The sequence below is a fragment of the Takifugu flavidus genome, chromosome 16, assembly GCF_003711565.1.
Source record: "Takifugu flavidus isolate HTHZ2018 chromosome 16, ASM371156v2, whole genome shotgun sequence".
In the NCBI taxonomy this organism is placed as follows: Eukaryota; Metazoa; Chordata; class Actinopteri; order Tetraodontiformes; family Tetraodontidae; genus Takifugu; species Takifugu flavidus.
Window position 1 is genome coordinate 3,040,562 of NC_079535.1, and position 26,090 is coordinate 3,066,651.

Below are 26,090 nucleotides of genomic sequence, written 5' to 3' on the forward strand. Positions count from 1 at the left end.
AACGGAAATCATTCAAAAATTTAATTCCTTTGATTTCAAATATCAGTCTCACAAATAGAGGGGCCGCTGCGCAATTGCGCGCCGCCGGACATTACTAATTCCTACAAACTCAATCTGGCACTTTTTCACAAATTTACATAGAGCTGAGTATTTAATATTTAACACAACAATCCTACCGTCTCTTCAAACTTTGGTACACTCTTCTTACACCGGTGGCACCGACAGGTGTTTCTACTTGTTGAGGTTGAAGACCCAAACGCACCATCATAAACAGGTTTGAGCTCTTTCACCGACTATAATTATTCATTATCTCAGTTATGGATTTTTGCCAGTCTGCCTTTGTGTGGATGAACAGTTTTAAGCTTTACCTTCAATTTTAAGTAGAGTTGGAAGCAATGTCAAACAATAATTCTCTTGTAAATAAAAGCAGATTTTATTTAACCCACATTTATTTTTCTCTTTATAGAACTGTCACAAGCTAGTCAGTCGGCTGAACACAATCCCAGTAGTAAAAAGAAGAGAAGAACGTACAGCAATTTGTCTTTATTACAATTTTTGTCTCTTATTTTCAATCAGATGAAGAAAAATACCTTTATTGTTCAGTATAATAAAATATGTTAACTTTATTCATTTTATGAAGAAAAACAATGACAAGAAAATAAAAACAAAAATCTTTTTTTTCTCTCTCCCTCTTTGTAAACCTGGAGAGCAGCTGCATTGCGTGTAAAGCAAATACAATAAAGACAGTGAGTGAGGGAGGCAGGAGGAAGAGGAGGAAGAGGAGGGGGAGACGTAGGCAGGAGGCAAAATAAAAGATAAGGCCAGAGACGTACAAAAAAATGAGCACAGTAGGACAGGAGTGAGGGCCGTTGGAGGGCGTGGCGGTGATCGGAGCAGGTAGGCTGGTGGTCCCGAGTCAGGACTCCTGACGAGTGTTCAGAGGTCGCTCTCTCCGTACAGAGCCGTCGAGAAAGACATGTAGTCCAGGGCTCCGGGAACGCCGTCGGGGCCAGTGTAGGGGGCCATGCGGGCTATGCAGTACTCCGCCTGATCTGGAGGAAGCTCCCGACGCAGCTCGTCTGCCAAAATGTAGTTCTGTCAAAAAAAATAAAAACACCCGATGTAAAAAATCAGCTCATTGGAGTCAGATCTCAGGACGCTAGCATCACAAGCTCGACAATATGGAGTCCTACCTTATCCCCGGCCAGAACTTTGAAAGAGGCTATCACTTGGTCAGCCGTGTCCGTGTCGGCGGTCTCGCGGGACATGAAGTCGATGAAGGCCTGGAAGGTGACGATGCCCATCCTGTTGGGATCCACTACACTCATGATGCGGGAGAACTCACTCTCCCCCTGGTGGTGGAAAACAGCAACTGTGACGCTCAGGAGTCGTGGCGACAGTCAACGCAACAGAAGTGCACACCAGATTAACATGCCCTTTGAATAAAGCTATTTATGAAGTAAAATGTCTAACTGTAAAATAAAAGAATAATGTAATCAAGTTACCATTTCCAGTTGGTCTCTTTAATCACACAAACAAATGTTCATACTTGTAATAGGCTTTACCAGGTTGTAACCCATGGAGATAAGGCAGGTTTTGAAGTCTTCCGCATCCATGATTCCTGATCTCTTCTACAAGGTCAGCCATGAGACCAGGGAGACGGAGAATAACAGGGACAGTGGAGGAAAAGGGTGGAAGGAGAGAAGGATGAGTCAAAGGGAGGAGTTAAGGAGGAAACTCCACAACAGTCCATGGAGGAGGACGTTGCAAGGGGTGGAAAAAACCCACAAATTTGGAGAGGAGGGGTCAGCGGTGAAGGTAGGAAGAGAGAGAGAATAGAAGAAGAACAAAAAGAGAAACCAGTTAAACTCCTGGCAGCAGGGCGAGGCTGCGCCTAAGTACCTGTGCATCGTTGGCGATATCGAAGCCCAGGCTGATCAGGCAGGCCTTGAACTCCTCTGCGCCCAGAGTGCCCGAGTGGTCCTGGGGTGTGGGAGGCCAGTGCCAGGCGAGGCGCCGGGAAGGGGAGCGGCGCCACAGGCCATGCAGCAACACATACAGCGGTGTCAGTGAAGGGGTGACAGGGGTGAGACCAGGGAGGTGGGTGAGGTGGTGTGGGAGGGGACGGGAGGAAACAGGGGTGAGGCCGGGAGTGCATCATGCACGGGGGGAGGTGGTGGTGGTGGTGGTGGGGGGGGGGGGGGGTGTCATGCATGAGACAGAAAAACAGAACACATTGCATATTCATTAGGATCTGGCAGGTGACCACACGGTGGCAGCAGAGCTGCCATGCTGGGCGTGGGGCATTCAGAGGCGTTAATGTGCGGTATGCAGGCAGACTACGGGCCCTGGAGCCCTGTGGTGGGTTATTTACATCAACATCACACAGTTGCTCTGCAAGGAAAACGCCTCTCTTCAACTTACAGCATCACAGCCCACTGGGAAATGCGTTTAACCATTAAAGCTCCAACTTCATTAGACTTTTCTCCCTGTTTCATTTCTACTTAATACTGCATTTGTATAATCTTTAACTGTGTTTTATGATGATCTTGTGAACTTTTAGTAAATATATGCAGTGCCTCTATTAGCCACTAGACGGAGAATCAAAATCCATTTTTAATGGATCATTTTAGACCAAAACTCAACAAAATAAAGTTGAAAACAGTTTTGCTATGAGGGAGTCATTATATTGTATTATCTGTTAGCTTGTATATCTCTTTCAAAACAACTAAATACCTCATTAAACTGTAAAAAGAAACAGCGTTATATTCCTAAAGGAAAAACAAATGGGTGATTTCTTCTTTCTCACTCGCGGACATCAGTACCAACTAACGGAGTGGCGAGGGGGAGGAGCCAGGGCTAAATAAAAACTCGTCCATAATTGGTGCTGAATCTGAGTATAAACAATAAGGAGGAGGGGTGGAGAAACAGCCTTCAATGGAAAGGCCTGTGATATGAACTAGATCTTCAACTTTTGCTCTGACATTAGAAACAACTTTGTTGATATTAGCGCTGAAATTTTTGTTGGCTACGTTTCAGTCAGTCAGACAAACGAGTCGCGCCTGATCTCTCCTGGCCTGTTCAAAGACTCCTTAAAAGTTTAGTATAATCCTTGTTTTAGATGAGTGGTGACGACCTTTTCACCTGCCTCTTAAATAAGGCCTGCAGATGATTCTCCTCTAGCATGTAGCGCTCACAGCTCCCTCTGAGGCTGAAGCCAAACTGCTCAGCGTGTGTGAGACATTCATCCGCTGACGCAACTACGACCTTCGTTCTACAATAATAACGGCCGTCTATTACTCTGCAGAGGACAGCGGGGAGGAATCTTAGGAAACCCGTGCAGACAGAGCAAGAACACGTCGACTCGTGCACGTCACCAAACACTAGCCTAAATAATTAATATGAAGTGGGGTTCTGGACATTGAGCGGAATCTCAAAGCGAGGTAACGGGTTTGGGTTCAGCCTGGGAACCCTGTCGTAGTCCCCGCGTTGGAGTACTGACCCTGTCGAAGTGGTTGAAGGAGGCCCGGAACTCGTTGAGCTGCTCCTGGCTGATGCCCTTGGCGTCTCGCGTTAAGATCTGGTTCTCAATTTCGTTGATGGTGCGAGCGATGGTGGTGAGGAGCTGCTCCCAGCCCACACGGATGTGCTGGGGACGAAACACACACACTTTAGTGTTCTGATGGCTAAGCGGACTATCGTGTAGCTCGTGGTCGCGACACACTTTCAATCAAAAGAAGAAAAAAAAAAAACCCGAAGAGAGCCCCCTGGTGGCCAATTTCAAATTACAGAAAAGTTAAACAGCCTCAGTTCAAATTTGTTTCCTTTATCTGTTATAATCAAAATTGTTCACATAGCCCCCCCCCCTTCAGCAAGACGAGATGCAGAGCCGTTGATGGGCTCAGATTTACCTCCATGGTGTACTTGGTGTGTTTGTTGTCAAAGATGAGAGCTTCCTGAATGAGCTGGTGGTCTCCCTCCAGCTGGTCGATCTTTGGCTTGTAGTTGACGATGCTCTTCTCGTACTGGCGTAGGTGTTGCAGCTGGTCCTCCAGGGTGCCGTGCATCTCGATAGAGATGCGTCCAATTTCCTGCATGGAGAGAAGAAGGTTGTGATACGTGTGGTAGGATTCAGAAAAATGCTTCCTGCTCTTTAAAGACCAGGTTTGATCTGTTCTGGCTCGCTCGCACCTCCATCTTGGTTTGGATCCAGGGGCCGATGACGTTAGCCTGGTTGGCAAACTGTCGGCGAAGACGTTCGTTATTCTGCTGTCGCGCATGTTCCTCGATCAGAGCCTGGTCGCGCTGAGGCACCAGCTGCTTGACCTGTCAGACACCATCGGGTACGACTCTATCAGACGCTTGTCCGGACAAAACAAAACAAGAAACCCTCCTTTCCTCATCCTCTCTGGTCACGACCGTCATCGAGTAGAAAATTAGCATTAGCATCCTTCCCAGCTGATCCTATTCTGATGAAATCTTTTACTGCTTGACTGGTTAACTCACACACCTTGTCCCATTTGGTGTTGACCTCCTGCGGGGTGATGGTGGTGTAGGGGTTGGTACCGGCCATGTTCACATGATAGGTCTGCACAATCTTGGCTATCTCGTTGTGGATTCCCAGGATGGCCTGGCGTTCCTTGTCGGCTTCGGGAAGTGTTGCTTTGAACTGCTCGTGAGCTGTGCTTAAGCCCTGGAACACACCAACATCTTAATCTACTGTAAACTGAACAGAAATACCCTCAGTTCATATTTCCAGTGGTTGTGCTAAGCTAAGCTAAGCTAGCGCGGTGGCCTCCTTCACTGGTGGCCGTCCTCTGCGCACCTGAATTTCTTCGATGGTGTGGACGATGAAGGTGTCCTGCAGGTCCTCCATCGCGCTCTCCATCCAGTTATTGAACGGCGCCGCTCTTTTGGCAAACTCGAGGTACAGTTGGTCGATGGTTTCGAGGAGTTTTCCTGTTCTCTGTGGGGCAGACAACACACGTGTGGGTGGATCTCTGCGGAGGCACCAGCGGGCTCATTTTTTAAACGCCGGGGTTCGTCCTCACCTGCAGAGCTTCGCCGCGTTTCTGGGTCAGAGCTCCAAGAGTGTCCCACTGGTCGCAGATCCGCTGGCAGCGAGCGTTCACACTGGGGGAGTCGTAGTAGTCCAGTTCACTGGAGAACAAACACGGGGAATCAGCTGACCTCTCAGAGCACCTTCACCCTCTTCTGGCCTCAGTTTTACGGTCTAAAACGACTCCTTTCAGATAAAACTGGGCTTCCGTTTTTTCCTGTACAACATCCGAACTCACCGCAAACACAATCGATAGATCCTTGACACTGAAGACAGAATAATCAATGTCATTCATGTCCTCAACAGCACAGCTCTATCCACTACGCCGCCACGCTTACTGCACTCACAAGTCTCCCCTTCAACTCCCTCCGTTATTGATCGGGAGAAGCTCTTCGCCGTGCAGGGTCTTACTTTAACTCCTGTGCGATGGCGGCGATTTGCTCGACGCGGTCCTGATGTGCCGCCAGGTCGCTCTCAAACGCCTCGTGTTTCTTCAGCAGGGCCTTGATTTCCGACAGAGAGGCCGTCTCGTAGTCATGCTTCTGCAGTACTTCCTCTTGACCTGCAGGGGGGGGGCGCAGCCCATCCAGGCTCTTCATTAATCCTTCCGTCTCAGGGATCTTGTGGCGCATTCATCTACAACAGCCAGTTACCTTCGGTCCAGGCTTCATGGATGGTGGCCTTCTGGCGAAATTTCTCCGCCAGGTGGTCGAGTCTTTCCAGCCGGCGGATCTCGTTGAGCAGCCACTCTTCGTAGCCCTTCTCTGCCCCCTCCAGGTTTCCCCAGGCGTTGATGATGTCCTGCAGTGATAGCGGAATCGTGTTATTACTTCAGTAAACTTTAGCAACAGAAGTGTGAGGTTCTGAGTCCGACCCACCGACACCATCTTGCCCTCAGAGGGCATGAAGGCGGGCCTGTTGCTCAGCCTCAGTTTGGTCTGCAGGGTGTTGAAGTTGATCTCCAGCTGGCACTTCTCCTGCACTTTGGGCGGCTTGTGGAGGCGGCGGTAATCTCTGAAGTCCTCCAGCTTCTGCTGCATGGCCTGCATGGTGTTCTCTGGCATGCGGTTCTCCAGCCAGGGGATGGTGCGACGGATCCACTCCAGCAGCTGCAAGATGTGCGTGCGTGTGTGTGTGTGTGTGTGTGTGTGTGTGTGTGTGGATGGGTGGAACAGATAAGAGAAAAAAATGGAGCAAAAACCATTCAGGGATAAAAAGGAGAAACATGCAGATGTGAGGAAGAGATGAGGATTTGATGAATGTGTATCAGCAGAAGACAAGAGCAAGTGATCAATTAGCTGATCTTTTTGTACATGTTACCTGCGCCAAACCATTTTTTTAAACATCATATTGATCTGCTGGAGTGGTCAGATTTCCCACCTTCCCACTGACCCCTAAACGCAGCATTTTATATGAAGATCTACAATAAAATAACTATAAAAGTGCAGGAGCTGTTCATGTGGAGCCACACTCTTTATGTACATCTGCTGCACCTGATGGAGCACAAACCCCAGGTAAAGGGAGGCGGGGCTTAGATGGGACAACAGGAGAACAGAGGGTGAGAGGAGATGCGGTGTAATAATGAGGGAAGAAGAGGGGTGTGCTCACATCACTGGCAAGTCTTTCATAGTCCTCCATCAGCTGCTCGTTCTCCTGGTTGACCGCCAGCACTTTGCAGATCCTGTTGGCCGCCGTCTCGGCCTGGATGGTGAGGGGAGAGAGGGCATGAGACCACAAACACGCACCCTGACGCCATCAGGCTGACAAAGATTCAGCTGGAAGTTTATCATCAAGCACTAAAGTTACTCAGCTTCCAAGGAAGCTTCTGCTTGATCACTCTGCATTTGAATGTTTAAGTGTTATCTTTAAATCCAAGTGTTTAAATATCAAGGTACATAACTAAAATTGTATGTTTGAGTCTCCCCCTTTGGGAATTCTGTGTCTACATCAGCTAAAGTCAGCTTTTACCACTTTGATTCATAAAAGCGCTTCTGTCGTCATCAGATTTATCACTCTGTTTTCAGCGTGCACTGTGCTGCTGTATTATAAACACTCACTCCACTTTCCCACATTTAAGCACATGAATCCATCATGCTGCTTTCAGGAGCGCGCTGAGATTTCCCAAATGAGTCATTTTGGGAGATGAAGCCATGGATCAGCAATAAAAAAGCTGCTGGCTACTGAAAGTGCGGCAACATAATAGAGGGATCCATCATAGCTGCTGCGCGCTATTTTAGCATGTTTAATTTACATGTGCTTAAACAAGGGGTGAAGAGGGGCTCGACTACACGACACCCCACTTTCGACGTGTCACTCCCTGACTGGACTGGTAATGCATGAACGAGCAGAGTTTCCATGACAACGCGTGTTCTGTTAACCCTTTGAGGGCGTGTGAATGGAAAGTGTCAGAAACTGCAGAAGAGGAGGAATAAAAGAGATTTGAGAGATGTGCAGAGCAGAGGGAGGTGTGCAGCTGAGTGCAGCCATATTTGAACACGTGGAGGGGAAAATTCCACATCCTGGAATATCTGAAAAGCCCGTTCAGTGAAGGTAGGCCGAGTCCCTGAGGACGGCTTCAGTGCTCCTCCTCCAGCCTCCGCTGGCCAAAGGTTACAGGGAGGGTGGGGGGACCAGGCTCGGCGGGAGCTGTGCGCCGGCCGGCTGCCTTAAAAGGCGAGCAAGTCGCGCTTGTCTGAGCAAATGTTTGCTGCTCAGCTTTTTTTTTGGAGAGTAGTTTTATGAATCGGAGCTTGCGTTACTGACAGACGCTTGAACGCAGCCCTGAGTCACACACACTGAAACGCTGATCGTTCCTGAGTGTGTGTTTACAGGAAGCCAAAGCTAATACAGGTTTTCTCCTGCGCGCGGCTCTTTTTGGTGGTTCCCTGCAGGGATCTCAGATCTGCTGTGACGCTGCCGTGCACGAGGGGGCAGGAACTCACTGATGGAGCAGGACGGTTGTAAGAGCAATACGCAGCTGAGTTTGGATTCCCTGCAGGGACGCCCACACACTAAATGTCACAGCACTCAGAGGAGCAATCGCAATATTCCCCACAGCTGCCAAGAGAGATGACAGATGTAAAAACACATGTTTCCTCAGCTCAATTATGTTTCAAATGAGCCAAACTCAGTCCCTCCGGGTTCAAAGAGCCCTTTTTCTGATTGAAACCTGGTCAGAATAGCACACAGACACGATCTAACCCACACAAAGGCAAATCTGTCAGAAAACTAATGAGTTTTCTTCATTCAGGGCTCGTAAAGTCAAATAAATGTGTGCTATCAAAGACATTTCTGCCATTTCCTGCTAGCAGGCATTCAATTATTGTTTCCAGATTTTTCTTTTTTTCCCCATTTCTCACCTTCTGCTTGCCTGAGAACGCGTGGTAGTAACACGACACATAAGTCATGACGGCCTTCTCATCGGGCCTCAAGGTGCTAATGATATCTGCCCAGGGAAGAGAGGAGAGGGGACAGGAAGGAGAAAAACGCAGAGTAAAAGAGTGCAAAGGCAAAAGGGCCAGCAGGGGGCGTAATAACAGGGAGGAGGCGGCGGGACACATGTCATCTCCAGGCTACCTTCAGAGCCAACCATCTTGTCTAAAATCCTCATCCTTTACTCCACCACCCTGTTTCTTTCGCTGCAGGTGTGACTAAACTTTCCACAGGTGCGTTTCCTCTCTAACGTCATCCTCGTCCAGCTGTAGCGTCGCTGCTCTCGCTCAGCCTCTGCGCTCCAGTTCTAAACACACACGCTGTTGTTTAAAGGCAGCTGTGTGTCTCTCTGCCGCTGGGCCTCTCGCACAAAACCTGCTCTTGCGTAACTTCCGCCTGGTGAGGCGTCGGCCCTCTCGGATATAGGAATTACAAAACGCTAACAGCAGTGCCCGTCATGCTGCAGTACAGCCGCGGCTGCTGCTGCTGTCGCTGGCAGACGTGAAATGCATTGTGGGATACCTAGCTGTCCAAATTCACACTTGGGTGGCGACTGATGAGGTTGCAGAAGTCCGCGAGACCACACGTACAGACAAGTACGTGCGTCACCCCACGGAGCTGTGCCACGATTCCTTCTAAAGAGTTAGGCTCCGCCCCTTTCCTGGTCCCATCTAAACCAGCTGGAGCGTTCCTGTTGTGCTGTGGCATGTCCGTCAAACACAATTGTAGTTTACGCCGCAGCAGAGAAGCTCCGCTTTGCTTAATTTGTTTTGTTAATTTGTTTTAGCTTGACGGCGTATCGGGGATGGAAACGGCGGCTCTGCTGCAGTGACAGCTCTGATTTTATTCATCACCCCCCCCCCGCGGCTGAAGACAACCCTCAATTTAAACGACCCCCCCACTCCCCAGCGTGGCTGATTGGCTTCTTCTCGGCTGTCATCAGCAACATCAGACAAGCTCGGGCGCCGCGCTCATTGCTAATCAGTCCCAATCAGAGCTGAAAGGACCACAGCAAGCTAGACTGGAGATGCACTTGTGTTCTGCCACTGCAGGAGCAGTGTCTTATTGTCCCATCATGCATTTGGTGGAGTGAAACCATGCGAAAAGTGAAAGAAGGACCCCTGCAGGAAGGGGGGGTCGTGTGCGCTGCAGGAAAAAAAGGGCACTGTTAGGAAAAAGAGGAGAAGGGTGAGGAGGACGCTGTATCCAGGATACCTTCTGAGCGCCAGAGAAGGCGTGGTAGAAGCTAGAGACGTAGGTCATGATGGCCTTTTCATCCGGACGGGCAGTGCCCACAATGTCTGTGAGGGAGGGGGGAGGGGGGTGGAGTTCGTTAAAGAGGTTAATGCAGACGAGAGGAAGCAACAACTGACAGAAATACGATAAAAGCTTCTCTTTATGCTGCAGGTCTACATTAGGCTGCTGGAGAATCTTCTGTCTTTCTGCTGCTGCTTCAGTTTCAGAATAGAGGACTGACAGATTAAAACCGGGACCAAGACGACGCTCTTCCTCCACCTCAGCTCACCTTCTGCGTCCAGCATCTTGGGGATGTCCAGGTACTTCTCGGCCACGTCGAAGGCCGTGTTCAGGTTGGTCATCGGGTCGTCCTGACAAACACGACAACAAACTCCAGCTGTAAATACTCCATTTGAACTGATTTTCTGCTGCTCAGAATGTTAAAGCTGATAAAACGTATCCAACGAATTAGAAACTCAAGATTACAAATGATAACGTTGCTAAAATAATCACATCAATCTGGGAATATTGAGCCCAGAAGACAAAGCATGTCCAGAAATACTCAGACAAACATTTCTACATTTAATTTCTAAACATTTAACATCATAAAAGTTATTTAACTTCGAGGATTATATTAACAATTAAGAGCAGTGAGACAGAACTGAAGAGAGTAGTTCAACTAATCAGAAATAATCACTGAATAATAAAAAAACCTATTTTTAAACAGGTGTTAAGGAGCATATCAGCAGCCAAAAATGATCTTCAGTTAATTAAAAGCAATGACGACCGGTTGTGCTACGAGGCCACGCCCCCTCACCTTCCGCAGTTTTCCATAGTCGATGAGCTCCGGACGGTGTCGATGGATGAGCGCACAGAATCCCAAACCGTCTTTCCAGCTGAAACAGAGAAGCTCGTGATGAAACCGAAGCAGCTGGAGACGAAACAATGCCTTTTAAAACGATTCTTCCTTCGAAGAACCGAGGTCGGAGTCCGTATATCTGGTTATCGAAGAAAAATAACCTGTTTGGACAGTTTAAGACCCTAACAATGCAACTAATCCTCTCTGGTTTGCAGATATGGACCGAATTAACAGAAAGCAGAAATAAAACCAAAAGAACCTGCTTAAAACTGATTTTTCTATCTTTAGGGGGCAAGGGAAAGACACAGCACCACCAGGGGGCGCTGTTTCCCCCTAAACACAAACGTTATTGCAACAGATACTCCAACTTTACCAGATCACCCTCATGCACTTATTACTATAATATGTTTAACACGTTACTCCAACAATTCTGCTGTGCTTCAACTTTACAAGCCTCTGGGCTGCTGCACATGACCTTGGGCTAGTTATGGCTCCACAAGCTGCTAACGTGTTCAGTGAGTAAAACCTGCTGCCGTACGATCACATTTCTGTTCCTCCTGCACCGTTTTGTTGGTAATGACGCTAAACACAAGACGCTGCCGTCAAATCTGAATCACAACGTCCGACAGCAGATGATATAACGTCGCTGCTCTCATCGTTTTGACCGTTTTCATCTCCTCCATCATCTCTCACAGAGGGACCACATCAAAGGCCTGCCCCCTCTCCAGCGCCGCCGCCGCCACCGGGCCACTCACCACGCGGCTCTCATGCACAGCCGACGGCCGCGGCGGGTGTCCATCAATGATTCAGCACACGAGTTCACGTGATATTTACCCAAATATCAGATTAGCGTCTTTGGTGTCGTCCGGGGGACAGACGTCACGTGACCAGAACAACCTCCTCACCTGATGTGGAAGTTCTGGATGTTGACGTTCTTGTAGGGCGCCGTCTTCCTCTGGCACCACAGCAGGAGGCCCTCTTTGGCAGACGTCTCTGCGGTGGGAGAGAGGAGACGACGCTGAAGGCGGAAGCGAGGAGAGTGGGAACGTGCACGACCAGCGGGGCGTCTGGAATCCAAAGCTCGCCGCGTCATTCTGATGACTCCCGACATTTAAATCGGATTACACCGTAAGCACTTTATAGGGAGGAGAGCGAAGCTACCGCTCAGGACGGGAGCAAACACACGTGCACGCTACCTTCCACGGAAATGTCTTGGATGGCGAAGCGGAGGATGATGGTCCAGATCATTCCCAGGGTCATCTTGGCGTTGCCGTCCACGATCTCTGAAAGGACAGAAGACTTACAGCGCGACTGTTGCCGAGACAACCAGGGTCCACCCGGAAAAGATTACAGGAGCCCCGAAACATCACATGATCTTTGACCAGTGTCAGGTGATCGGGGCTCCTGTCGTGTTTCTATCAGACACCTCCTGGATCCCGCGCCAATTAACACGGCTTCATCTGTGACTCAGCGCTTTTAGGGAGGATGGAGCCCGTCGAGCATCGGCGTGAGTCAAGTGTTCGCAGGTCACCATCCAACCACGGCGAGCTGCGGCGCCGTCCCTCAGACGCTGCGAGAGACGTCCGTCAGGAGGCTGCAGCATGCGCGGATACATGTTGAGATTAGCCCTGATGAACATGGCTGATGGGAAATCCCATTAAGCCCATTTTGAGACCTCCCCCCACGCTCCCGACGAGGGTGGGGGACCTCCCTTCGTCTTGGCGGCTGACGGAGCGGCGCAGAGCCGCTCCAGCGGGAGCCAGGAGGGGATTCCATGCAGATAATCTGTCTGGAATTCTGCTTGGCTTAAGAGCTTCTGCGGCAGCCTGCGTGCACTGTAACAATAATCCCCATTTTTATGATCTCATTTTTAACCTCACATATGTTACGCTGGGAATGATTTTAGGATTAGGCTCCTTCTCTTCAATGGCCGGTAGTTCCTGTAATCGGAGCATCTGACACGTGTTTGTACCCAACATCCAATTTGAAATCTGATACTGAAAACAGAAACAAGCTCTGCCGAGGGGTCAAAGGTTAACCCAGGGAGGTAAACATGGATCACGCTCATTTACAGGGATTCCTGCTATACGGAAGGTCACTTTAACGCTGTTCTGACACGCTTACGGGTCCGGTTTGGGGATTTCTGCCTCTGAAACCTCCCACCAACTGGACCGGCTTCGGCAGGGATGAGTGCAAACATCTGTCAGCAGCAGGAACTGTTGACATTTAGGCTCCAGGATAATCCAGGACGCCGTTTCTGGAAGTTCCTGTTCAATTTTTACAATCTGTCATCGCTTAAGACAAAACTCAAATGTTTGTTCTTGCTGCTCTGCACAAATTTACCCAGCGGGGAAGAGCAACATCGTTCTAAAGGACCCTCAGAGACTGTTCAAACACTCCAAGATCCATTTCTGTTTGCTACAAACACACGGGGTTTGTGTTCAGACCAGAAAATGCCAGCGTGTGTGTGTGTTCTTGTCTATGTTACAAAGTGAGGACATCAGGGCTGGTCCTCACCACCACAAGTCGCCCATTTGATGCCGGTTTGGTTTTAGTGCCATGTGTCGGCATTGGGCTCAGGTCAAAGAGGGCTCTCACAGAGATAGAAGGACAAATGTGTGTGTGTGGAAAAGGTAAAGAAGATAAAAGGTGAGAATGAAAAAGAGAGGAGTGTTTGTTCAACTGCAGAGATGATGGACAAAGTTATTTGCGCTCAGCACTGTGTGTGTGTGTGTGTGTCTGTGTGTGTGTGTGTCTGTGTGTGTGTGTGTGTGTGTGTGTGTTCTCTTGTACTTGCTACATACTGAGCACCAAAATCCACCTTCTATTAGCAAAGTGAGGACATTTTGGTTGGTTCTCACAACTTCAACGAGACATGGTTTTAGAATTGGGTTTAGGTCAGGGTTAGTTGGGATGGTTAGTTGGGATGGTTAGTTGGGATGGTTAGTTGGGATGGTTAGTTGGGAGCTCATGGATTATGCCTATGAATGTCCTCACAAATATAGAAGTACAAGAGTGTGTGTGTATGTCCTATAGCACTGCAACACTCTGGAACAGCCGTCTCATTAAACTGCACAGTAGTTGGCTGTATCGCCACGGTAACAGGAGGCAGAACGGCACCAACATCGCACACTTGGAGGTGTAAACAAACGGGGCGAATCCCCGTCGGGCAGAAGGAGTGAGGACTGGGAGACGTGACGTCGCTCACCCTCTGCTCCGATGGAAACCAGTTTGACTCCTTTGCTCGCAATGAAGTCCAGAGCTTTGTTGACGTTGGAGATCTTGTGGACTCTCATCTTGCCTCTCTCTGGTTTGGCTAAACGTTCACCTGGACACAGAAGCACAAAGGTAAAGACACCAGAGGCCGATTAGCTTAGCATAAACAAGAGAAGACGTCACATCCCAGCGAACGCAGCCACACCAGTAGAATATCATGTGCTGATAGAGGATAACGCGGTTACCTGAGATGACCTCCAGCAGCAGCATGAGTTTGAGGCCATCCCGGAAATCCTCCTCGATGTTCTCGATCTGTGTGCCCGCTTTCCTCAGGTGGGAGTTGCACCAAGCTGTAAACGTCTGCAGGAGAGGGAAGCAGTCACGGGTCACATAAACCGCTAATGAACTTCCTGCTGCTCAGGTGTTCTGGGGCCGTTCTGCTGGGAGGCCGCGTTTATGGGTTCCTGACGCTGCTCCTCGGCAGAACTTCATTAGCGAGCTTCCTCCGAGAGCCGCTCTCTCCACAGCAGTCGTCCAGTAGTCGCAGCGTTCGCAGCTTCTCTGGCATCGCTAACGGAAAACATCTGGAGCGGCGCGGCGGCCGAGGGTTCAGTGCAGCCCTGTGCAACGGCACCAGGAACCCCGTTTTCACCACAGAGCTGGAGGAGGACCCACAGGAGCAGAGCCAGCCCCAATGAAAGCCCACACTGTCTGATTCTGGCCCGGCTGAGCAGAAACCACTTAAAAGTGAAGCACCGCATCACAGCTGAGATCAGGGCTCAGAGTGGCTGAGAGTAGAGGATCCAAAGGATCAGCATCGCAGTTTGGATCCCGTCGTCGCCACGGCAGGACGCGGGAGAGGGGGCGGGGCTTAGCCTGAACAGAGAGCGATCCAGAAACACCTCAGAACAACCGGACTAGAGACACAGCACTCAGGAAGGACAGAACGAGTGTGTGTCGACCACAGAGAACGGTGAATTTGGCCGTGAGTTCAGCAGAGGAATGTTAGCTTGTTAAACGCGGGGGGGGGCGGGGGTGATAAGGCTCCTCCTGGACAGAATTAGCCCCCCCGCAGCTTCTCTAGCGCTCTCTAAACCGTGGAGTTTTGGCAGCAGTGCGCCATCCAAGCCGGCGGACACCTGCGGCGTCACATGACCTGCCGCCCGTGTTGTGGCCGACGCTCGCGGGCCCCTCGGGTGTTCCGGGGGACAGGGCGCCGCATCGGTCCACTCGGCCCAGTGATTACTTAGAGAAGAGCTCACACACGCTTTATCAGTTATTTATAGCCGTAATTAAAGCCTCCTTTGACAGCGACGCCAAGACATTAATGATGTCAGACAGCCATGTGGAATCCCGTTATTAAAGAGGTGTGACAGCAGCAAAGCATGCTGGGATGTTTTAGGATGTTCCACAAGCATGCAACAATAGACTAAAGTGACTTTTACTGTCCCTGCTGGGCGGGAAAACCCGTCTTCTGCTGCTATGAGGAGTGACAAGTGACGAGTCAGGGCACTGGGAGTTAGCAGCTAACTGTGGCTAACAGTTGCTAACAGATGCTAACGGCATTAAATCAGAGTGCTTTGATCACCTGGCAATACAACGACCGTCTGTTTTTCCTCTGCTCCCGGAGACTTAAACACATCACCGAGAGTATTCTGACTCCTGCCCCCCCCCACCTCAGCCCCCTCCCTCCCAGCCCGCTAATCAACCTCTGTTAGGAAAATATTTCCTGCCTCTCTGCCAGTTCCATATTAGTACAATCCTTTCAGTGAAACAAGCCGGCTCATGAGAGCGAGCCGCTGCCACATCCCAGCACGCAGGCAGCCAGACAAGTCTGGGCGAGGGAGGAAAGTCAGATATCGCTGGCAGGGACTCGGGACACAGGAAGGCGGGGGTGCGACGCCGCCGGCAGTTTCTCGGGCCTCTCAGGGTAGCAGCGCCGCTCGTATGCGAGACCTCGCGCTAAAGGTCGAGGCTAATTTTTGGTTCATTTCAGCTTGTTTACTCAACAACTCGGCCTGGAATCAGATGAGAAATCCGCATGTTTGGGGAAAGGGGGCCTCGGTGAAGCCGTTGCTACGCTGCCTCTGTCTCACCGAGGCTCCTGGGGGCCCTGAATGTGCTTCTGGAAAGAGTGTGTGGTGCCAGAAACACAGAGCTGCTAACAGCCGCGGCACCTTCCTCCGCTTCAGACTCCCAGAGGACTTCCTGACGAATGCAGCATCGGCCTGGCAGCTTTTACTGCGGGCAGATTTACAGGGGCCCTGGGGAGGGGCCGCTCGGCTAAACACAAAAGGGAAACTTGTAGTTCGACTCACTCGACTAGATCCAAAACCAGCAAGACGAAGACGTGAACGCTCCTGAGTGGACGGCGGGTGAAGAACAGGCAGAAACTGGTTTCCATCAATGTCTTAAAGTAACATTTGTGATCTTTGCAGACAAAATTTGGGTTCAAACAGATCATTCCCAGTGAAGGAATGACTTCCTGCGTCCAGGGTCGTGTTCCGACGTCACCCGACCACGGCAGAACCAGACACCCGCTCCTCCAGAGAGCCGCAGCTCCGTCCCCACGTGGGCGGAACAGTACGGCCTTCGCTCGGCCTGCTGGAGGGACGGAGACGGAGTTTCTGGCTGGAGACGTGCCAAATAACAAGCACTTAAAGGGTCAAAGGTCAGCGTTCAACCTTCCCTCTGCTTCCTGTAAAGCTCACTGGAGGATACGGCCGGACCACCACACACACACACACACACACACACACACACACACACACTCTGGCCCCAGCGACGGAACAACAGCGTGTGTGTGAGAGAGAGCGGGCCATATGAAGTGGTGCGACACCAGTATAATCCCAGCACTGTCTCTCCACATCATCACACATGCACAGCTGGGCCGCCAGCTTTTGTTTTTCCTCACTTCCTACACGTTTCTGTTCAGCTTCAACACAAATCTGGGTTCTGTTTCCACACAGAGCCGCTGCTGCTGCCCTTACAGAGCAAATTAGGAGGGTTTTTTTCATGATCCAACAGCTGTGTGGAGGAAAAACCTCTGGTTTCCTATTTAGGAGACAAGGACGAATGTAAACAAGTCAGAAACATGTACAACAGTCTCAGAAACATCTGGAAAAAAGGATGTTGAGGCTAATGGTGTTGACGGCCATACCGCCTCTCTGCTGCCTGATTTATGATGACCTGGGAATATCTGAACCCAGAGAGCTGCAGGACATGGTGGAGGGAGCGCACACACACACACACACACACACACACACACACACACACACACACACACACACACACACTGGCTTGTAGTGCTGATGGAGTAGCATCATCCAACCAACCAGCCCGAGACTGCGAGCTAGCGCTTCCTGCAGCGCCAACGTGCTAAAATATGCTAACACGCAGCCTGTCATCACACGCGCGCGTGTGCTCTCTGCGTGCACACGCGCAGGACCAAAAGGAGGGAAATAATTCGGACGTTTAAGCCCAAAGCTGCACTGATGCATGTTTATCTGTGTGTGTGTGTGTGTGTGTGTGTGTGTGTGTGTGTGTGTGTGTGTGTGGAGGGGGGCTCTCTCCTCGATGGACTTCATTGAACAAAGAGTCTCGCCCGTGAAAATGCCGCAGAGCGCCCAACACTGACCGGTTGCTATGGCGACCGCTCAGGGCTGGCGGAACCACAAACAGCCCGGCTGCTCCCAGAAGCCCGCGTGCGCCGCTCGTCGTCATGTCAGCGCGCACGTTTACTCACTGGCGCCCACGCAACACAAGTTTACGAGCGCGGACGCGCGTGACCGCGGATCGCCATGGAGTCACCTGGAGCGACTCCTTGGAAAACATTAATAACGACCCAGTAATAACGAGTCAATCACGTCATGTCAAAGCTGGAGGAGCAAACACAACCAAATAAATGGTAAAATCCAGCTTCAAAGAGGAATTAAACCTAAAATATGAACCCTAGGCTAATAAAATAAGTCCACTTCCCCTGCTCAGAGCTCTGCCCCCCATGTGCAGCTGGAGCTTACCTGCTTCGCTAATCTGACCCCTTTTGAACCATTTATATTAGAAAATAAGACAAGTCTCCACTAAGTAAAACTGGTTCTTTAAGACAACTGTGTAGTGACTATAGGCCCACTTTAGTGCGTGAATTAATGCGTGTAAATGTATTAGCGTCATGGCAACGGTCGAGTTTCACAAAGGGACCTCGAGCTCTGGTGTCAGTGATGAGCTCAGAGGCAAAGCAGAAGTGGTCAGCAGCGGGTTTCAGGACGACCAAATAAGTCCTGCCGGTCCTCTGACTGGACCTCGCAGCATTTCTGATGATGTCACAGGCTGCAAATGACAACGCAAATCCGCTGTATTATTCAAATGGCTCCGTCAGAGCGTCCAGGCGGGACAGAAGAGCAGAGTTAGCATGTTTGGAGGCTCCGCGGCTGTCAGAACCAGCTCGGCGGAGCTTTGCTTCATTCCTCAGAAGTGACTCGGGGGGATTGTGACCCCCTTCCAGACTGACAGGAAGTGGCCTTCACACGGGTCAGGACGCAGCAGTCACGCGTCAGCTGAGTGCTCAGAGGCGTGCCCGCTTGGACCCTGGCGCTGCTTTGTGCCGGAGCAGCGCTTTTGCTCTGCTGACCGTCACCTGACTCAGAGAAATGCTGAGCTGGGAGGAGCCGCGCTGCTCTCGAACAAAGAGCGCTTTCAAAACATTTGGACGTCCACTGTGCTGGACGCGTCCCGGTTGTGCACGCCGTGCCCGTGCGCGACCAGATGTAATCTGCAGAACGGAGGCAGAACGATGTCCATAAGCGGTCAGAATAAACTGGTCAGAACACACTTACAGTCAGAGGCTAGGCTAGGCTAGGCTAGGCTAGGCTAGGCTAGGTGAGCTCATTGGGAGACCTGACATCAGTTAAACCTTCGATGACACTTTTGAAAGTGTTCACCAGAACTGTGATGCGACACAAAAGTAACAGAAGCAGAAATTGTCCACATTTGTTCCTTTTTCCCGCCCCGTTAGTCAGTTAACGCTAACGACAAAAACCGCACCAAGAGCTTGCCGACCAGTCCCTTCCACATAACACTGAAATGGGGAAGTGGCACCATTCTCACTTCAGCAAACCAAAGGGCAGCTGGACCTGGACCTGTTAAACGCTAACAACTGGCTGTGGGACGTGTGTGGACGGCAAAAACCAGCGGTGCCTCCCAGGATATTTGAATTTAACACCGACCAGGACAGTGAAGGAGGTTGGGGGGGTTTATCTTTGGTCATTACATCCTCCAGGAAACTCCCTACTGCAGACTCATGCTGCTGTTCCTGCCACATTAGCTGCTTTCCATCCTAAAATAACCGCTCGCTCTATGACGTCATCAACCGTCACGCAGTCTCTGATTGGCTGGTTTTGATCAAGGTTCCAGTAAAACTCGGCCACGTGAGCGTGCTTTAAAGGAAGGAAGGATGTGAAGAGGCGATGATGTCCGTGTTTCTGTGGCGGAAGATCAAAGGAGGCTGGAATTAAGACTAATTCCTGAAGCTCATTGGTGCTTTTCTGCCTGTACGTGGTGGTTTTGGACACTTCCCTCCTCCATCTTCCATCCACCACCTGCCGCCACGCTTCGCCCAATCACCGCTGTCCCGCCGCACTGCTAAGTGCTCTCCACAGCACTTGAGTGCTGTGGGTCACCGAGGGTGGGACTGCAGGGGGGGGGGGGGGGGTGTCCATTACAACTGGTAATGAGATCCGTCCTGAGGCTCCGCAGGAGCTGCTGTTGTTTACCAGCACAAATGAGGTGCCATCGCGCAGGCTAATCCTGCAGCAGGGAAGCAGCGCGCAGCAGCACAGATGCCGGCCAGCGCTCGCCGCCGCCGCCGGGCAGAAGTGGCGGCGGGTCAGTGGGGGGCGGCGCCGCCCTGCAGCCGGCCCACAGGCCGCGGTCTTTAACCGAGCAGGAGCAGAACCGAGAGGTCGATAGCAGCCTCTGATTGAAACTGAAACGTTCGATACTTGTCCCGATTTAGGTGGACAAACGGCCTCTGGCCTTCGCTGGAATGATCCCCCCCCCCCCCCCCCCCCCCCCCCCACCCCCACCCCCACCCCCACCCCAACACACAGACCCCAGGACTGTCAGACAGGCTGAGGGGTTTAGTTCTCCCGTCTCTTTGCTGTTGTGCAGCTTTGTTTTTCACACTTGAGAAAGTTTAACTGCGGGTTAATTCTCTGGCACTCGAGCAGGGGGCCACGCAGGAAGTGACGCGGGGGAGTTTTCTAGCGGCGGTGGCCAATAAACCGTAGCCGGGGAGTCGACCTCAAAGCCTGAGAGGACAGACTGTCCAGAGGAACAGCAGAAAGGGGGTCATGGCGGGGGGGGGGGGGGGGGCCTCCAGCAGCCGTCACGTCTGGGCTCAGAGGCAGCGGGTTCAACCACCGGGGCCGTGTCATTCGCGTTGCGTCCGTCCAGGCCTACTGATGGAGTCGTGACGTGTCACATCCTGTTCAGACAAACATGGCGGCTGCCAGGAAAACATGACGGTTTGGGAACCATATGAAGCGCTCGTTTAAGGCTGAAACACGACAAGTATCGAGATATATACGTATTCAGCATAGCACAAGATTATTCTGCCCCTGGTGGTGGGTTGCGGTAATTGTTCATGGTCATTTCCAGGAGGAATTTGTATAAAAGAGACTATGTTTGTCTTCAGTTGAAATGTTTGCAGCTATTTGTTGTTATCTTGTTCTGGGCGTTCTCGTCATCTTAACACGTCAGTTAGCTTAGCTTAACAACTGCCAGCCAGGCTAGCAGTCAAAACCGGCCGCTAGCAGCAACTGGATGAATCGTTTAACGCAGACCCGTAAAAGCAGAAGCGGTAACAGCGATCCTGTTTCCAGCAGGGCTACTTCTAGAATCTACACAGGTTCCCTAGCAACAAGATCCCCTGAAGCCAGTCTTTATGCTAAGCTAAACCGTGGGGCTCCCGCCCTTTAACAGACAACAGTAGCAAAAACAATAAACTTTTCCCAGCTTTGATGAGCAGAGCGCTGCGGGGGTCATGTGATAGAACCTTTAACACTGATAAATTATCAATGCTGAGCTGACAAAGGAGCCTCCACCCTTCTGCTCCTCCTCCCACAGCCTCCAGCTATTGGGCAGAAAGGTGCGCCTGCTTTTACTGCGGTATCTGTTGACTCAAAGCCCTTTTCACTTGCATGAGACACATCGCAGCTGCTGCCTTCACCTGATGACGTCACACCCCCGAGGCCACGCCCCCAGCGGCTTCAGAGAGGAGGACCGGGGCGACCACGAGCATTAGAAAGGAGAAAATGAGAAAATTCCTCCTGTCCGTGCAGGCTACCTCGGTCAAATCCAGCCTGATCCCGCTGACGCTGGGAAAATTCAGCGCAGCTGTGAACCCCTGTAAATCCTTCACGTTAATAACACCGGCGCAGTTTTAACGGCCTGTAACCAGCAGCCAATTCCTCCATTCTAAATTTAGGGCGACGGTCTGAGAAAAACTGCAATAAAGAATGTGAATCGGGGCCCAGCGCCTGCAAAGTGCTCAGATAAGGAACGGGCAATCGCTCGCATGCGTTTCAGCGGAAAATTACAGGTAACATCCAGCTGGATGGGAGATTTAGAACCCTCCAGAACCCAAACACAGAGAGAACGTCCGGCGATGCCGAGCTGCTACTTAAGCATGAAAATGTTCCCAGATAAACCGCCGCTCCGATTCACAAATGATCTGGGACGCCGCTTCAGCTCGCTCAGTTCCTGAATTACTGATAAACCAACATAGGACACTTTTATGGATGCAAATTTTACAACTTGGCACATAAATTATGCCATCACCTGTGCCTCCGTCGTGCTTCCAAACATCCCCGTTTATTCTACAGTCGCTCCAAAAATGACTCCAGTCTAACACTGGGTGGAATGGAGGCCAACCTTCATAATTAGCCTTGATAATTAGCATGCTAATGCCCGATGAGTGTCACTAAACACTTGAAGTTAATACAGCATTAGCATTGAGCTAAACCACAGACGATCTGCACCCATTTCCTGGGCAAACACTGGCGTCAGACCTCCGACAGGAACAGGAGAAGCACCCATGGATGGTGTGGAGTTACTGGAGATTACACAACAGCAGACCTCAGGAAGGAGGAGAAAATGGGAGCCTGTTTTTGGCTCACGGGTGTTTGATTCCTGGCTGAGATTGTGGTTATGAAAACATCCTAATAACGCTAATGCTCCATTATCAGCAGCCGTTAGCTGGGAGGACGCACGGAGAACCTGGAGGGAGTGGATGGACCGACGCTCCGGGGTCCCCTCATCCGTCACAACAAATGAAACGGGACCGTGAAAGCGCGGCCCGGATGAGATCCCAGGGTGGATCCAGACTCCCGTTGGGATTAACATCCCAGCTGTTTTGGCAGCGCGCCTCTGCAGACATAACTTCCACTATTTATTCCACAGAAAACCCAAACAGCTCTTTCCTTCACATTGGAGCACTGAAACATTCCAGTTAGCAGCTAACTGTTGCTAATATCCATGTCAAGAAACGTCCCCACGACCTTGAGAACACGCCAACACAGAGGCGTCGTTAGCTTAGCTTAGCCTAAAATACAAGAGAAGAGAAAACTGAACACAGTGTTGATCCAGGAGTTACACGGATCTGGTTCTTAAAGGGATTTTCGGGAATTCGAGGCAGGAAGTGTCAGATGTGACCCGACGACCTGCAGATATCGATAACGCGGCCTTTGGAAGCGCAACCGCCGCCGCCGCCGCCGCCGCCGCCGCGTGCGAGTTTAATCAGAGGCCGGCTGTCTGATCTGGCTGGGAGGGATCACGTGATCTCCGGGCCGCTCATCACGAATGAAACGACAGGAAAACAGGCGCCGAGCACGCCGGCGCGGCCTGAAAAGAAATGACACTTCAGCAGAAAGAGCCTCCGTCCACATTCCAGCGCTTTGTCACCCACTTCTGACGCTCGGCCTTTGTTGGGAGTCGCATCGCGCCAGCGCAGGAATCCGATGACAGGAAGCCTTTCGCTGGTCGGTAACCTCGCCAACAGCGGCCCCGTACGCAGCTCGGCGGCCTGAGTCAGCTTCCTGTCCGGTCCCGAGGATCAAGCGCGTCTCCTCCTCGGGAGATTAACAGGTCAGGATGCTCGGAGCGCTGGCCACGCCCACTGATCAGCCCCACGCTGGCAGGGTCGGGGGGAAGTTCTGGGACGGTGACCCTGAAACAAGTTCCGGCAGAGCAGAGTGTGTGTGTGTGTGTGTGTGTGTGTGTGATTCCTGACTGCTGGAAGGTTGGTTTGGGGCAGAAAAAGGCGCATCAGCGGCGGCGGCTGACACACAGATGTTATCTCTGACCTGACTTGCAGAGTCTGAGCAGGGGAATGTGGGTGTGAGCGGAGGATCGGGGAGGGGGGGCTCCAAGGTGCTGCGGCTCCTGTCCATATAAGGACAAACCTGGACGCGTTTGTGACATCATCCTGCACCTGAGCGTCACAGGCGGGCCATCAAAACTCCGCAGAAAATGAGCTGCGTGTGTTTAAAACCAGATTTTATATGCAAAGTTGGGGAAGATGAAGACAACTTCTGGAGCGGCAGCTTTTAATCGGCTCTGGCAGCGACGTTCCCGACACACCTGGAAAGACATTAAGATTCCAGGCAGATAAGAAGATTGAAGATTCCAGGACCGCTGTCAGGGTCAGGTTGAGACTTGACTGTAAATATTTCAGGCATTCTGTAATGTGTGTGTGTGGGGGGGGAGGGGGGGGGTTCAACTGCTAACGAGAGCCACAGGACAAAAATCCTCACCTGTGGAACATCCACGTCTCTGGAGACGTTTTCTCCCCTGTGGAACCCCAAAAGCTGCTGCTTTAAACTGCGGCCGGTCAATACTGTACGTTTCTTCTCCACATCGGAGATCTAGTCGGGAATTTTTGGAATGGCAGATGTGGCACAAGCCAGGTTTAGAGCGCGAGATGGCAGATTCACGCAAACATCGATGCGGGTCCCCCTCCATGGGCTGGAACGTTCATGCTTCCTGTTTCTACGGTAGCCCAGGAAGGACATTTTAATTGAAGCAGTGATCTCCAGACCCGATGCAGGCTGTGTAGGAGAAGAAGGAGCCTGTAGGAGCATTCAGGTAGCATTAGCGGCTTGCTAACGATCTTTAAAGTCTAGGTTTAGGGAACTTTTCAGGACCAGTTCTCCAGCAGGGAAGCCATCAGCCGCGCCGCCACCACCGCCGCCGCCACGCCAAGGCGTGACCACTTATCTCTGCTGGAGGAGGAAATGAGGAATAAATCATCCCAGCTGCTCTGCAGACCCGGCAGAAATGCGCAGGTCATTCACAGGAACTCGGGTCCTCATGCTGGACCTCAGGTCAGGAGCCAGCCAGGTGTGAACTTCCGGAGGGGCTTCACCTGACACCACCCCTCCTTTGACCGCCTCCGCTTCGGTAGCAGCTCCGCCGATGACATAATCCAGGAAACTAGGAGCAGCAGAGAAACTTGGGGGGGAAAGTTTTCCGACAGGCAGCGAGAGGGGCCGATTATTACCATTTTTGGGCACGCTCGCTCCCATGCAGGCCCAGCCCAAACCGCAGCGACTCAGATTCCACACTGACTTTTCTTCCCCGTTTTTCAAAGCGGGGCAGAGAGCGGAGGAGCCGCCGGGGGGGGGGGCGGCCCGAGGTCCGGGCGGCGGTGGCGCGGCTCTGCGTGCGGGATGGAGGAGGAGCAGCGCCTCCAAACTACGGCGAATGCTGAAAACCTGCGCGTCAGCCTCAGTTAGGACGGATTTAACCGCGCTCCCCATCTCCCCAAACACACACACACACACACCACACACACACACACACACACTTCCTTGCCGGTAATTAAGCGTGAACTAATCCATGTCTCCTCCCGCAGCAGATGACAGGAGGGTCCCTCACACAATACGCACCCAAGCGCATGGCTGACATCTGTTGCGCTGCAAAGGTGCTCCACTTCTTAACCGTCTTCCCGAACAACGCGCGCGCGCGCGCACTCGCACGCCCGCCCGCACGCACGGACTCGGCGTTATTTCTACTTTCCGAATCGTGCTGCAGAGATGCAGGGTGGGTCAGAGGCGCTCGTATTGGTCCGTGAACGCCACACGGGACGATGGGGAGAAAAGTTTGTCGGCCGAGGCGGAGGAGCGCAGGTGTTTGGCAAAGTGGGGGTAATTAAAGTAGACGGAGGGCAGCGGGCGGCCGGACAAACGGCCCCCCCGGGCGATGGGCGATGGACCCGGAGCCATCACGCAGCGCAGCGCCACTTCCGCACCTTCGCTCCGGAGGTAGAAGGAAGTCGGACTCACCTTTCGCTGCTGCTTCTCCCAGGCGGGGTCCAGCAGCAGATCCCGGTCCCAGTCGTCCTGCTGCTGCATGTAACACTCTTCTCCGTCATATTGTTCCATATTAGAGGCGTTTATCTGTGAAGGTTGGTGGGTCCAGACGCTCCCCCGGTCCTCGGTGATGGTTATCGGCAGGCTGCGTCTACTCTCCGCCACGCATTCAAGACGGTGTGTGGATGAAATTAACGGTCCACCCCCGGCTTCCTCCTCCCCTCTCTCTCGCTCTCTCTCTCCCGCTTTCTCTCTTCCTCTTTCCCCCTCTATCTTTCTCTATCTTTCTCTCTCTCTCTCTGGCTGCTCTACTTTTTTCCACTCGGCGGGAGGACACAGCAGCAGACAGGTACAACGGCCGAGGAACAACGCGATAAAACTTTGCTTCAGACAAATTAAAATCGATGACCCACACTAGGCTCTGATTGGACGTGGTCGGGCACACATGACCCGCCTTCTCGACGCTGATTGGCTGGTTCCGCTGTCCGTCTAGCTTTGACTGCGACTAGGTTGATCCAAATCAACGACAGCTTGACTGTGAGGATCCTTGAGGATGTACTCTAGTAAAACACGTGTAACGCGTTACTTCTCTTTTAGAATTTTAAGAACTCTAAGAATTTCGAGGTTTCGTTGGAAAACGGCTGAGATTTGAAAGGTTTTACTCAAGGACAATTTTGAGGTACCTCATGGACCTTTTCTATTTTTGCTACCTTTTTAACGTAAATATTGCACTTTTAATATGTTTCACACTTTTCTTTTTTTTTTGGTTCTATTCCTGAACTCTTCCATAGACATCACACATGTATATTGCATCATCAATTAGCATTCATATATACGTGTATGTGTATGTATATATATATATGAGTGTGTATATGTATGTATATATCTGTGTGTGTGTGTGTGTATCTATGTATGTATAGGC

General features: G+C 51.3%; 1 protein-coding gene and 2 long non-coding RNA genes across 7 annotated transcripts; 1 reads left to right on the plus strand and 2 right to left on the minus strand.

Moving 5' to 3' along the window:
• Positions 1–671, plus strand: LOC130539944 (uncharacterized). The gene is made up of 2 exons (XR_008954254.1): positions 1–274; positions 467–671. It is a non-coding gene; the product is annotated as an uncharacterized LOC130539944 (long non-coding RNA).
• On the minus strand, positions 529–25,540 carry actn1 (actinin, alpha 1). 5 transcript variants are annotated; one of them, XM_057058569.1, is made up of 22 exons: positions 25,142–25,540; positions 14,048–14,162; positions 13,795–13,914; positions 11,783–11,869; positions 11,492–11,579; positions 10,545–10,623; positions 10,017–10,098; positions 8,419–8,504; positions 6,668–6,760; positions 5,938–6,168; positions 5,713–5,860; positions 5,471–5,621; positions 5,052–5,160; positions 4,826–4,966; positions 4,511–4,693; positions 4,192–4,326; positions 3,912–4,091; positions 3,503–3,649; positions 1,903–1,983; positions 1,566–1,631; positions 1,194–1,352; positions 529–1,095 (listed from the first exon to the last, which is right to left on the minus strand). In XM_057058569.1, exons 1-22 carry the CDS (start codon positions 25,238–25,240, stop codon positions 937–939), a joined length of 2,739 nt encoding a protein of 912 aa, XP_056914549.1. In that variant the 5' UTR covers positions 25,241–25,540; the 3' UTR covers positions 529–936. The 5 variants fall into 5 exon arrangements, with proteins under 5 accessions (XP_056914549.1, XP_056914547.1, XP_056914552.1 ...); XM_057058567.1 differs by lacking the exon at positions 8,419–8,504 and adding an exon at positions 9,707–9,792 and having other exon boundaries at positions 25,142–25,539; XM_057058572.1 differs by lacking the exon at positions 1,903–1,983 and having other exon boundaries at positions 25,142–25,539.
• LOC130539949 (uncharacterized) lies at positions 22,211–25,092 on the minus strand. Its single transcript, XR_008954259.1, has 2 exons — positions 23,612–25,092; positions 22,211–23,438 (listed from the first exon to the last, which is right to left on the minus strand). It is a non-coding gene; the product is annotated as an uncharacterized LOC130539949 (long non-coding RNA).
• Positions 25,541–26,090: the final 550 nt, after the last annotated feature.